General features: G+C 34.7%; 1 protein-coding gene across 2 annotated transcripts in view; it reads left to right on the top strand.

The window, feature by feature from the left end:
* TNKS2 (tankyrase 2) overlaps positions 1 to 13,342 on the top strand; it is a 57,313-nt gene extending 43,971 nt beyond the window's left edge. Inside the window, exons 22-28 of one of the 2 annotated variants that reach the window (XM_081073973.1) lie at positions 641 to 738; positions 1,598 to 1,672; positions 4,254 to 4,359; positions 6,454 to 6,640; positions 9,150 to 9,306; positions 10,416 to 10,461; positions 11,530 to 13,342. In XM_081073973.1, coding sequence (XP_080930099.1) covers positions 641 to 738; positions 1,598 to 1,672; positions 4,254 to 4,359; positions 6,454 to 6,640; positions 9,150 to 9,306; positions 10,416 to 10,461; positions 11,530 to 11,828 — 968 coding nt within the window. In that variant the 3' untranslated portion in view covers positions 11,829 to 13,342. Of the gene's footprint in view, positions 1 to 640; positions 739 to 1,597; positions 1,673 to 4,253; positions 4,360 to 6,453; positions 6,641 to 9,149; positions 9,307 to 10,415 lie in introns of both variants that reach the window. The other variant, XM_081073974.1, reaches the window with a different exon arrangement.
* The last annotated feature ends 569 nt before the right edge of the window (positions 13,343 to 13,911 follow it).

Genomic DNA, 13,911 nt, shown 5'->3' with positions numbered 1-13,911 from the left:
TTCTAGGATAATTTTGAATTACCTGAGGCCATACAAGTTTCTGTCATAATTCTTCCTCATCCCGTGTTTCTCCGAAAATAAGACCTAGTCGGACCATCAGCTCGAATGCATCTTTTGGAGCAAAAATTATATTAAAAATTAAATTACATTACATTAAAATAAGACCGGGTCTTATGTAATATAATATAATGTAAGACTGGGTCTTGTATTCATTTTTGCTCCAAAAGACACATTAGAGCTGATGGTTCGGCTAGGTCTTACTTTCAGGGAAACACAGTAGTTACAAAAAATAAAAGGACTAAATGCTGAAAGGGCTGCACATTTAGTAAAGGAAATAATTTGAAGAAGAAAATGTGTGACAAATTTATTAAGAATTGGAGATAAAGAACAAAGAGGTTCTGAAACTGTTCCCACAAAACCCTTATAACTTGTCAGGTCAAATATTAGTATTTAAATGCAGTGTGGTGTTCTAGTTTGGATCCTGGAACAGGAAAAGGACAGTAATGGGAAAAATGGGTGAAATCTAAAATGTTTTTAAAAATTGGTCGTAAGCATCAGATAAATCAGGTGGTTATTTTTGGTTGATGTTAATTCGGGGTTTTTTGGCAATTTTTTTTTACCTTCAAATTTCGTTGGCTAGGTCTTAACCCATACTTAACTCTGAACACTTCTGGAAGTGGAACAATTCTCATAGATCTGTCTCCTGATGATAAAGAGTTTCAGTCTGTGGAGGAAGAGGTATGTTCCTATAGCTTAAATAAATATAGGTTCAATAGCTAAGTATCCTGGAGGTTTCCAGATCTGCTTGAAAGTGTCGTAGGGTTTTTTAATTGTCTCTAACTCTACCGTCTGGAAAAGTTTAAAAATCATTTAAGTTACACTCCCTCAATAAACCTTAATTCTGATAATTTGGTTCAGCCCTACAGTTAACACTAATACGGAGTTCTGTATTAGTTAGAGGTTGTTGTCATTTGTGGGGAAAGGCTAATGTTCCCTCCCTTCACTAAGGCAATTGCAAAGCCCAGTATCCCAGACAAAACCCAGAACGTGGATACTACTTATCCAGGAAATTTTTCTTCCAGCTCTCTTTCCACAAAGTTCTTGAATCCACTGAAATCTTTTAATAGTGCCTTCCACTTTGAAAACATGTGCCCTATGTGTAGGAGTTGAGCACAGAGATACAAAATTGCGTGAAACTTAGCTCTAAAACTCAAGAAACTCCAACTCTCAATGAAATACAAATTGTGCTTTATTAGGACAAAACAAATAGGAACAAATAAATCTTTGTTGGTTTTTAGTATGGTGTTTAGCTTTGTTTAGCTCACCCATGCATCCAGTTGTCTTTTTCTTCCTTTAGTTTGCATTACGTAATTTCCACCTATAAAGACTGTTTTCAGACTGATTGTACTAGCTAACAGCTATTGCTAGCAAATAGTACTTATGAACTCACAGAATTCATATTCCTTAAAACAACAAAAATATTAAAAGCCTACATTGTATTCTCAAAAATAGAATCATATGAGTCAAGAACTATGTTTCCCAAATCAGAAAAGACAGAAAAGCTAATGGACATATATTTGAAATATTTTTCCATCAGATGCAAAGTACAGTCCGAGAACACAGAGATGGAGGTCATGCAGGTGGAATCTTCAACAGATACAATATTCTCAAGGTAATAAGTTAGTAAAAATAAAGTTTGCTGTGACCATAATTTTCAAAGCTCAAAGCCATAATTAACTTTCATCTATCCAGCCCAATAAGACTTTGACTTGGCATCAGGGGATATTTTGGGAAAGATTATATCCTTGGCAGCTTAAGATTCTCAACATCCTGTACGTATTTTATAACCAATAATTCAGCACTTGTTGAACATATTCAAGTTTAGAGGTTCTGCTTTATCTTAGGGTAATGAAAAATCCTGTAGGTTTCAGAGTTTATATAAACTACTAAGGTATTAAGGTACTCTGCAGTAACAAAGCTGAATAATTTTGTGGCAAGTGAAAGGACTCCATCTTTATTGTTATATTGTGCTTTTTTCATTTGTCCTAACTGTAACTATGCCAGATTTCTGCAAGTCACCATGGATATCACATTTATGATTTTTTTTATAATTTTTTTTTTAAGATTTTATTGGGGAAGGGGAACAGGACTTTATTGGGGAACAGTGTGTACTTCCAGGACTTTTTTTCCAAGTCAAGTTGTTGTCCTTTCAGTCTTAGTTGTGGAGGGTACCATTCAGCTTCAAGTTGTTGTCCTTTCGATCTAAGTTGTGGAGGGCGCAGCTCAGCTCCCAGTCCAGTTGCCATTGCTAGTTGCAGGGCCCACCATCCCTTGCGGGAGTCGAACAGGCAACCTTGTGGTTGAGAGAACGCACTCCAACCAACTGAGCCATCCGGGAGGCAGCTCAGCTCAAGGTGCTCTGTTCAATCTTAGTTGCAGGGGGCGGAGCCCACCATCCCTTGCGGAACTCGAGGAATTGAACTGGCAACCTTGTGGTTGAGAGCCCACTGGCCCATGTGGGAATCGAACCGGCAGCCTTCGGAGTTAGGAGCATGGGAGCTCTAACCGCCTGAGCCACCGGGCTGGCCCCTCATATTTATAATTTTTTTAGTACTCCCTCTGTACCTTCCTCTTTTCTAAAAAACTCTTTTAAAATGTTTTAAGTCTTTCTAATGAGAGTCTTGTATCCTTATTGCTATCAAGTTACTCTTCTCAGGATCTTTTCCAACTTTGCTATTGTTTTCTTGAACTATAGCAAGCAAAACTGTATGCTCTACTTGAGATGCGTAATGATTTTGTAATAATTATATTGATATATTCTTATAAAAATAAGATGGGTAAAATTAAAATGTGATAATTTTTCTAAAACCTAAATTTTCAACTCAAAAGTGAACAGTCTTTAGGCTGTTGTATTACTGTTTCACAATAACAGACTATTATGAGTATAATATTAGATGTCATATTTTAGAATTAGTGAATACCGAAAGTATTCATTGAAATTGCTATGTTCATACTATTAGAAATTATATGATTTAAAACATACATTATTCAGATAAAGTATCATACTTCTGGGAGTTCCTTTTTATTAGTTTATATCATAGTATGACACAAAAATGACATTTTGATATTTCCATTCATGGACATATATAATAATTTTTAAAAAGAGAATTATGCCTATTACACGCAAGTTTTCAGTCAAGTCCACTTTGTCTGCAAACAGTAACATGTAAAAGTTTGTTAACAGTGAAGGCAGGCGATTTCCAAAATAGAAGCATACCTCGTTTTATTGTGCTTCACTTTATTGAGCTTCACAGATACGGCATTTTTTACAAATTAAAGGCAAGATCCTCCACCAACAAAAAAATTACAAGTAACTTTAAGCAATACTTACTTTATTGCTGTGGTCTGGGACCGAAAACCACAAATATCTCTAAGATATGCCTGTAGTTGAATTTTAAAAAGATAAATGCTGTTTTCTTCCTCTATAATTTTATTTTAATGCAATATTTAATGAAAATTTTTTCAATAATAAGACTTTTTTTCTTTCATAAATGAGATTTGTTTGTGCCAATTGTTTTCCTTGATTTTGTCGGTGGCAGTATTTTGAATTCTTTTGAGCCAAAACTAAAACCACCAGCTGCCTGATGTGCTGTAGAACCAGCAGGGGGCTGTAGCACCTTTAGACACAGCTAAGAAAAGGCTAGGATTATGAAATTTGACACTGAAAGTACTCCAAATGAGACCAGCATCCATCTTTAACTCTTCTCCAGACAAAAATTTTAGGAATTGGAGGGATAGGGGAAAGAGAGAGGGATTAGTAGGGGTATGTGTGTGTGTTTTAAGAATGTTTTTTGGTGTGGCTATTTCAAATATTTTTAATTAAAAATAGGTAAAGGTAGTTCTTGGAGCTCCACAAAGCAGTGGGGGGAGAGATAGTGTTTACTCTTTTTTAATACTTATATGTAGAACTCAACATGTCTAATATAGAGATGTTTCAATAATAGTTCTAAACTAATGAAAATGCAAGTATTTTAATATGTCTTTTTTCCCTTTGAAGTTTTCAATTTCCAAAATGTAGCTGTATTTCCATCTTTATAGTTGGAACAGAGTTAACTAAAATAATACATAGTTTAAATTTTAGAGAAAAGTTTTACCTCTTCCGGCTACGTGGCCCATTTTTTGTTTAAGATGAACAAATAGGTAAGTAATTTTTATGACCAAAAAATATGATTTTTCCAATTTCTTTTTTATAGATTCAGAAAGTTTGTAACAAGAAACTATGGGAAAGATATACTCACAGAAGAAAAGAAGTTTCCGAAGAAAACCACAACCATGCAAATGAAAGAATGCTATTTCATGGTAAGATTCCTCTCCCTCTACCCTACCACCATCCTCCTCTACATTAGGATGGTTTTTGTCACGTATGAAATAATAATGAATCTGCATATTTCTCATATCTTTTTAAATAAAATAAACATTGTTTCTCTAAATTTTACATTTATATTTGTTATTTGTATTTTTAATCTTTTGAATTTGTATATTTTACAATGGATTGTTTATAAATAGGATTACCATAATGGAAAAACTATAGAAATGGGAATTTTGATGGTTCATATTTTCCTTTTTTTTTTTTTTTAACTGGGGAACAGTTTGTTTCTCCAGGGCCCATCAGCTCCAAGTCGTCCTTCAATCTAGTTATGGAGGGCGCAGCTCAGCTCCGAGTCCAGTCGCCATTTTCAGTCTTTGGTTGCAGGGGCCGCAGCCCACCATTCCATATGGGAATTGAACTGGCAGTCTTGTTGTTGAGAGCTCGCGCTTTAACCAACTGAGCCATCCAGCCACCCTCCTTTTTACTTTATGTAGTAGATTTTGCTACTGATCACTCAGAAAATGTGGATTTTACTTATACTTAGTTGATTGGATTAAAATAGGATCTGAGAATCACCTCAGAAGAATGTAGGTGTCCTATTATGGCTTTGACTCTTCAGTGACAGAGCTATACAGAGAGTGCCAAGGTGCCAAAAAATGTACACACATTTTCAGAAGGGAAAAAACTATTATTGAAATTATGCTGATGGTAACCACTTTGAGCACCTCTTAGAATTTCAGAAGTCAAATGAGACCTGTATTCATCTTTTGTTATCAGTATATATTGAGTATTACAATTTTAATACAGTTTTTTCCTTTCTTAATATGTGTATACATTTTTTTGGCACCCTTTGTATTTAACTTCATTGTTAAAAGAGCCATTGTCATTGAACTTGTTTTCAGAGAACTTTTGTTGAATTGAGAGCACCTTTACTTACCAGTCTTGACATTTCTGGGGTTTTTTTAATATTGTTAGTTGGTCTTTTATATGGTTAGATTGGTCTTTCAAGTTTATAGCAAATATAAACTTAGATATTAATGTATTTATCAAGTCTTGAAGCACATTACCCATAGTAGCTCCAATCTGTTCCTTCATTTGGGCTGGATTGCAGAAAATTTTTGAGACCTGTAAAGTTCTGTAAAACATAGCATTTTAATTTCACAATCCCCTGGGAGACTGACTACAGCAGTCCGAATTGGTGTATAATACCTAAATAGTACTTGGCACAAAGCATAATATTTATGTATTGACTTGATGGTTATAATGAATGATTTTTCTGTTTTATAATATAAATGGTTTTGACTTATTTTTCAAATTAATTCATATAAGTGATTCTGTTCTTCAGTATTTCTGTAAAGTGAAATTCATTGTATTTTCCTGTCTGCGAATGGAGACATTGATGAAGCAGTTGGCTGTTAAATTGGCTTTTCTCAGCTCCCACTTTCACCCTACTCCCCAGCCTAGTTTCCAGGCTTCGTACCTCCTCTCGTTTGGCTAACTCCGTTTCTTGGCACATGCAAGGAAGAAGGAAAAAGAAGTCAATATGCAGGGAATGAAGGAACATACCCATTTGAAGATTGAATCATACATATGTAGCAGATGATGAAAGGCAGAGAAGTGGAAGGATAGGAGAGAAGCAGTATAAAGGAGAGAGAAGGGACACAAAGGACCACTTGGGCCACTTTTGATATCTAGAAAAAGTACATGGACGTCATTGTAAGATATAATTGCATTCAGCCTTGCTATATGAGGTGAATTACAAGACACTTGGCTTTAAATTTGTATGGATTTGGGGTCTGAAATTTGATAACTCGAGCATTGATATTTCAAGTGATATGTTTTGTTATGCTAGTTGACTCCGTATGTGTCCTTATTTTGGCATCTGAACCACCACCCTATTAGAAACATTGACATTAGCAATTCCTCTAAAATCGTTATTTATTCTAAAGTAATAGCCAGCTGACAGTTAACTTGTTTTCTGATTTTGCTTTATTGTGGTCGTGTTTAAGAGTTTAACTTGTAAGAGTTCTTTTTTTGTTCTTCTAAGATAATTTTAAATTGTTATCCATCTGTATGTATTTTAGGGTCTCCCTTTGTGAATGCAATTATCCATAAAGGCTTCGATGAAAGACATGCCTATATAGGTGGCATGTTTGGAGCTGGTATTTATTTTGCTGAAAACTCTTCCAAAAGCAATCAGTATGTATATGGAATTGGAGGAGGTACTGGGTGTCCAGTTCACAAAGACAGATCTTGTTACATTTGCCACAGGTAAGAGAGCACTTGTTCTCATTTATTTTGGTCAGAATCAGATTAAAACTGGTTTCATATTTTTTAAATTTGGGGGTTAAGGCATTATCTTGGACAATTTTATGAATTCAAGCTAGATGTCTTTTAGATTGCTTTTGGCCCTCTCACTTGTTATAATAAAAGCTAATATTTATTAAATGATCTGTATGACCCAAGCACAATTCTAAGCACTTCATTTGTTTAATTCATTTACTCATTAGAACAGCTGGTACTTTCAAAAATATGGAGTAGAAAATATCACTGGGCATAAAAGATTTTATTTTGGCCTTTGAATATTATACTTGCCAAGCCTAATTATTTCATAGCAGTGCATGAGGGAGTCTCTTCTTTCATTATGGTATAATCCTAATCCTCAATTTGTGATATTCCTACTTGAAAAATTACAATAAAATATATCAGTCCTTTAGAAAGCATACTGTTGTAAAATAACTATTTTGCACTTCTTTTTACCCACTTTTAGTTACCCATGTTATCTGGCCTAACTCAGTTGTTAATATCATTCAAATAACTTGGCCCTAAATGATAAAATCCTCATAGGTAAATAAATTATCTTTTGCCATTTGAAAAATTGGGTAAGATTAATTACTGAGATTTATTCTGCAGTTAGGGCACTGCTTGCTTATAAAGATCTAGAGCAGTAATTATCAAACATTAGCTTCAAAATCATCGAATGGCTAGTTAAATGCACATTCCTAGGCCCTACCTCCTGAGTTGCTGATTTAGTAGGTCTGGGGTGGGGCCCTAGAATTTGAATGTCTACCAAGTTCCCTGGTGAAACTGACACTTATGATCACGGATCTAGAAAAAAACCGTAGAGCAGTAGTTCTCAGCCTTGGCAGCACATTGAAATCACCCAGGGATGTTTAAAAGCTACTTATGCCTGTGTTCTACCCTCAGAGATTCTGATTCAGTAGTCTGGAGTATGGTCCGGCTATTAGGATTTTTAAAGGCTTCCCAGCTGATTTTGAAAGGTTGGCAACACAGCTGAAGAACTATAGTCCTGAAGAGAAGCAACGTTTGGGTTTTTTTGTTGTTATTGTTGTTTTCACCCTAAATTTAGACTTGTGTAGGTATCTAAAGTCAGCCTTCCTACCCACTTCTATTTTAGATCACAAATTGGACTGGTTAGGAGGCTTGTAGTTTCTGGAGATTCTGTAAATTGAACACTGCTGTTTTTACCTGTCATGTTATCTGGAGGCTAAATATTTATGATTATTAGTAATAAGCAATGTTCCTAGTACCTTTTCTAAACTGTCGTTGGAGCAGAATGCTTGGTTGTTAGGAAACTTAAGACTTCTTTATTCTGGATTATCATGGGACTGATTATGACTATAATAGAAAATCTATTAGAAATGCTAAGGTTTCCAAAGGGCATATTTAGAATAAAAAGTATAGATAGCTTCTCTTCTTGGTAGAGCACAATCAACTGGTCCACCAAAATCTCCTGTTCTCTCTGAAAAGAAAACAAGAAATAGAAACAATGAAGTAACTAAAAGTGGGAGAGAGGGTTCTTTGAAACTAAGGAAGGCCAATCATATGCTTGAGGGGAATGGGAGAGTAATCTCCTTAAACTTCTTGATAAGGGAAGACCTGTTTGAGGAAGTAACGTTTCAACCGAAACCTGAAAAATGAGTGTCAGCCAGTTGAAGAGTGGTAGAAGAGATACCATTCCAGATGGTAAAGGAAACAGTATGGTGTGTATGATGGCCATGGGGTAAGAAAGTTTAACCTCTGTGAAGGAAGAAAGTTAATGTGTCTGGGGCATAATGAACACAGGGTGTAGGATTAGAGAATTTGGAGTCATGGTAAGGGATTTGGATTTTCTTTAAGCACAGTGAGCAGCCTCTAAAAGGTTTTAAGCAGAAGAGTGATGTGATCTGATTTATGTTTGGGGGGGGGGTTTGTTGTTTTTCCCTAAATCACTGGTTGCTTGGATGGAAAATAGGTTAGACAGGAATTAGAGTAGAAACAGAAAGAGTAACTCAGAGGCCATTGTTACAGTTCAGGTTAAAAATTTTGGTGATTTGGACTTACTAGTGGCAGTAAAATTAAGAGAAGAATTAAGAGGAGAGAATGGATTTCAAATATATTTTGAAGTTGGAATCAACTGCATTTAGTTGGACAAATGCCCCTCTTCACAAGCCACTTCATAGAAGCCCTTTAAACCTCTTCCTCCTTCCCACTTGGGCTATGATTTGTGCTTTTACTGGGATACAAACAGGATGGCAGAGTCCGCATTTCTATAAGGTTATTACAGTTTTAGGTTTTATAGTTAAAATAAAGATTCATTAAATTAAGAAATTCTTTTAATGAGAATAGTAGAAGATATTCTTACAAAGTTCTTAAGGATGAACTGATAAGAACAATAAGTGTTATGTATAAATGCATTATAAAGCCTATAAGTGTACACAAGTATAATTATCATGTACTACTTTGTCTTCAGGTAGATCTTTTCCTTTTAATGTTATAGGCAGCTGCTCTTTTGCCGGGTAACTTTGGGAAAGTCATTCCTGCAATTCAGTGCAATGAAAATGGCACATTCTCCTCCAGGACATCATTCAGTCACTGGTCGGCCCAGTGTAAATGGCCTAGCATTAGCTGAATATGTTATTTACAGAGGAGAACAGGTAATTCAGTTTTATTCATCTTGAAAACTGCTTTAGAGCCATTCTTGAATCTCTAAATTGACAAGGTATATATATTGCCTTAAGAATTGGATTTCTTTTTAACTCTTTTTTGGAAATAATTTCAGACTTGATAGAAAAGTTGCAAAAATAAGTAAAGAGAAGTCCCTAATGCCCTTTACCCAGACGTTCCAAATGTTAACATTTTAATATTTTCTCCTTTATCATTCTCTCCCTCCCCAGTGTGTATGGGGGTGGGAGTGGAGTGTATGTATGTGTGTACACAAATATAATTATCATGTACTACATGATAGGAACATAAGGCATTTTTCTTCACCCTTAAATACCATGTTTCCTCGAAAATAAGACCTAGCCGGATGCGGCTTTTGGAGCAAAAATTAATATACGACCCAGTATTATATTATATTATATTGTATTATATTATATCATATATATTATATTAGTTATTTTATTTATTTTATTATATTTATTATATTATATTATGTTATACTGGGTCGTATATTAATTTTTGTACCAAAAGACACATTAGAACTAATTGTCCGGCTAGGTCTTATTTTCGGAGAAACACAGTACGTACTTCAATGTGTATTTCCTAAAAAACAAGGACACTCATAAAATTACCAAAATCAGGAAAGTACCACTGAATTATCTAAATCTACAAACTTTATTCAGGTTTTGCCAGTTATACTTGGATTTTTTTTTTTTTAGCTTCTCCAAAATATAATTAATCAGAATCCTATATTTAATAGTTACTAGGACTCTCGCAGAGATATGTATAAATCCCTCTTGCTCTTATGACACAGATCTAGTCAAAAGCATCTCTAGACCGGTGTTCTGAATTGGGGATATGTATCAGAATTATCCTAGGTTATTAAAAACAGGCAAACACCTACTTAGTACTCATTCTGGACCTGCTGGTTCAGAATCTCAGTGATTGGAGTCAGGGTAAGGATGTTTTCAGAAAATGCTCTTACCTGATTCTGAATCACAGCACTAAATTTGAACCTCTTCCCTAAAGATTAATAATACTTATGGTAAGTCTGTTTTCAAAAATTTGTTTGCCAATATTTGAATTAATCTTTCTTTTCCAGGCTTATCCTGAATATTTAATTACTTACCAGATTATGAGGCCTGAAGGTATGATCGATGGATAATTGTTTTAGGAAACTAACTCCACTGAATCTAAAATCATCTAAGCAGCCTCTTAAATTTTACTCCTTTGCTGAGAAAAATCATCTTGTTCACAAGCCTGTGGCAAAAGGATAAAAAATGTGAAAGAAGTTTAACATTCTGACTTGATAAAGCTTTAATAATGTACAGTGTTTTCTAAATATTTCCTGTTTTTCAGCACTTTAACAGATGCCATTCCAGGTTAAACTGGGTTTGTCTGTACTAAATTATAAACAGAGTTAACTTGAATCTTTTATACGTTATGCATTGATTCTAACAGAAACTGTAATCCCCTCAACAGAACTCATTTTACTAATACAGTACTGTGTTCTTTAAAACACAGCATTTACACTGAATACGATTTCATTTGTAAAACTGTAAATAAGAGCTTTTGTACTAGCCCAATATTTATTTACATTGCTTTGTAATATAAATCTACCACTTTAGACCTGCAGCGGTTTACAAATTTTTTTCATATGTACCACTCATTACACTTCATCTTGATTGATTTTTACGTTTGATTTCAGAAGCTACGTTGAGTTGTAAGCAGGGACTTTGTCAGCTAGGAAAGACTGATTTATTATATTTAATGCGCTTATGGAAGCATTTATCTCTCATTAGAAATCTTTCCCATTTAAGAATCTGTTTCATGAATACTCTGGGAATTTAATTTGTGCTACCTTTGTATGAATAAGATTCATTCCAAAGAGCTCTAACTATAATAGTCCTGATTTTTAAAGACGCTTCTTTAATGGCCTCAAACTCTGGGTTCACATTGGAAAAATTTGTCATATTGTTTTGTGAAAATTAGAGCAAGTGCTTTTATTTTTTAGAAAGGCTAAATCCTGCTACTGAACAATTATATTTTTCTTTTGTGGAATATAAATAGGAAGTTAAAACCAGAGACGAGAAAGGTAATCGTGAATAATTTTCCGATATGTTCTCATTACCTTAAATCTAAATGGAAAAAATATAGCAAATGGGAGTGCATGATTTTTTTTTTGTCCTGAGTATTTTTTCCATTTTTTTCTCTAGGCCTTACTATTATAGCCAATCTATATGTAGGTAAGCTCACCCCAGGACATGAAATGTGGGTGTCCCAGTTCTCTCTTGGCCTCCTGAATGGGCAGGTTTGCAGTGAGACAGGCACTTTCTGCTCTGGGTGGCCTCATCGTGACGTTCCATCCAGTTGGAAACATGCTTTGTTTGTGCACCGCATGGTGACCAGGCTGGTTTGGCAGCTGTGGAGGGAATGCTATCCCATAAAATGCCATTCCTGTTCTCTAATGTTAACTATCTTTTCCATGAAATACGCTAACGCATCAGAGACATGAAGCAGTCTGTTGACTCGAGCTTTCTCAGAAGCCAAGGCAAGATTTTTACACGCTTAAATTTTTGTAAATGAGGGTGTTCACATTCATTCTCTACCAGTTTGCCTTTGTTTTACATTTCATTCAGTCTCCAAATAACTGGCCTTTTACAGTAACTTGTACATAAAGTGCTAGAAAATCATGTTTCTTGTCTTGAGTAAGAATTAATCAGAGTAAATGCATATCTGGAGTTTCTATGGTGTAAATTGTGATTATTATTTAAGAGGTCGATTCCTGACCTTGAAGTGGTTTTATACAGCTCTCTAATCATTGCAAACATGATCCTCAAGTTATTTGTTGGAACTCAAATGGAGTATGCCAAATTTTATATAATTTTTCAGGTTCTGGAAACTTCCAAGTTTTATAATTAGAAGATAATGAGATGATTTAATGGAATTTATATTTACATACATTTAGCCTATTATCCTCACCCTATGAGTGAATCTGGAATTGCTTATCATGTAAAATTATCATGGTCTATGAATTTACAATATTACAGCGTGTGTTGTTTCATCTAACCCATTGCTTAATTAGTATATTGTTTTTCTAGGAATGATTATATTGTGGTTAATATGTTAGCATGGCTATATTTTCAAATAGCTTTTTGTTTGTTGGGAGCTGGGGGGGTTGGGTGGTTAGGGGATTGTTTCGGAGTTTTTGCATGAAATATTTTACTTTATAATGATGGAGTTGCTTTTTGTTTTGTTTTTATGAATTTTTTTGAAATGAGATTTAACTTTTTGTGTGAGTAGTACTATTATACCCATCTTGATTGTCTTCATTGTACTTTATCACATTCCATACCCTCATTTAATTCTTAATAAACTGTTCACTTGTTTTTCTGGGTAGCATGGTAATTACTGGAATAGTATAAATGTGTTGAATGGTCTTTGAGAAAATGAATTAAGATGACAATAAACTACAATTGCAGGAAAACAATGTATTTCTGAGTCTAATAGTGATAGAGTGCCATTTAAAGATTGAAATATTGAATATTGTGACCAGAGTTGCTCGGATGCTTTAAAATGAATGTAACTGTAAGATGCTTCTAGACATTTAGTCCATCCAACACAAGTTTTGGCAAACCTGAAAGCTCATTCCTGGGAAATGTATCTTCTTAACTTAAAAAGAGGAATATATTTTTGTTTTCTGTGTCATATAAAAAATTATGTTTCAAATCTTAAAGTTAGTGGTATTACTTTTAAAAGAAAGTACAGTAATGTATATATTTTGGATTTCAGTATGCTAAGTATCCATGTGTGTGATCAATTCCCTGCTTTCCATAATAAGAATAACGGTGCAAATAATCTCTAAGTCATGGCTTGAAATATTTTCTAGCAGCTTTGTCGTTCTGCTTCAGTTAAGATAACATCAAAGTGTTTGCTAGTTCCTAAACATGCATTCCAGTGTATGATGTGGTCCAGTTGTTTACAGGGTGATGAAAAAAGAAAACATGCAAATAAATTTCCTTAAGCTTTTGTGATTAGTATTCCTGACTGGCCCTTTACCTACTATCGTGTCCTAGTAGAGGACTAAAGTGACAGAGGAGGCAAATTATAAAACCCATTCTTCATCAGGAGAACTGTCAGATTTTTATGAAGTTAGACCATAATGTGGCCTTTTTACTATCTCCTGAATCTCTACCACCCCATCCCCCTTTTCATGCTTACTAGCTCAGGCAGACTATAACCTAAAAGACTCAATTACACCCTCTTGGAAGGTTCTTGCTCTCCACATACAAGTGACCATTATCAGAAGGAATGATCTGATTCCTAATCTCTGATTCCTAATCTACCTACAGTTGTCATCCCCATCACACAAATGTTCGGAACCCCCAGATGGTCTGCCAGTAGATACTGCAGAGCAGTGCTACACAAAAGTGGCCTGCAGGTGGAGTTGGTCTACAAACTATTCATTACCAGCCCATGAAGAGATGAAAATACCAGGGGGAAACTGTTATAACAGTTTAACGTTGCTGCAATGTTTTTAATTTTTTTAAACAAAATATTGGTCTGCAGCAAGTTGGAAATTAAAAGGAAAAAAAATG

This window comes from Rhinolophus hipposideros (assembly GCF_964194185.1).
Source record: "Rhinolophus hipposideros genome assembly, chromosome: 15".
NCBI lineage: Eukaryota > Metazoa > Chordata > Mammalia > Chiroptera > Rhinolophidae > Rhinolophus > Rhinolophus hipposideros.
This window is presented reverse-complemented; position numbering and strand designations above follow the sequence as displayed.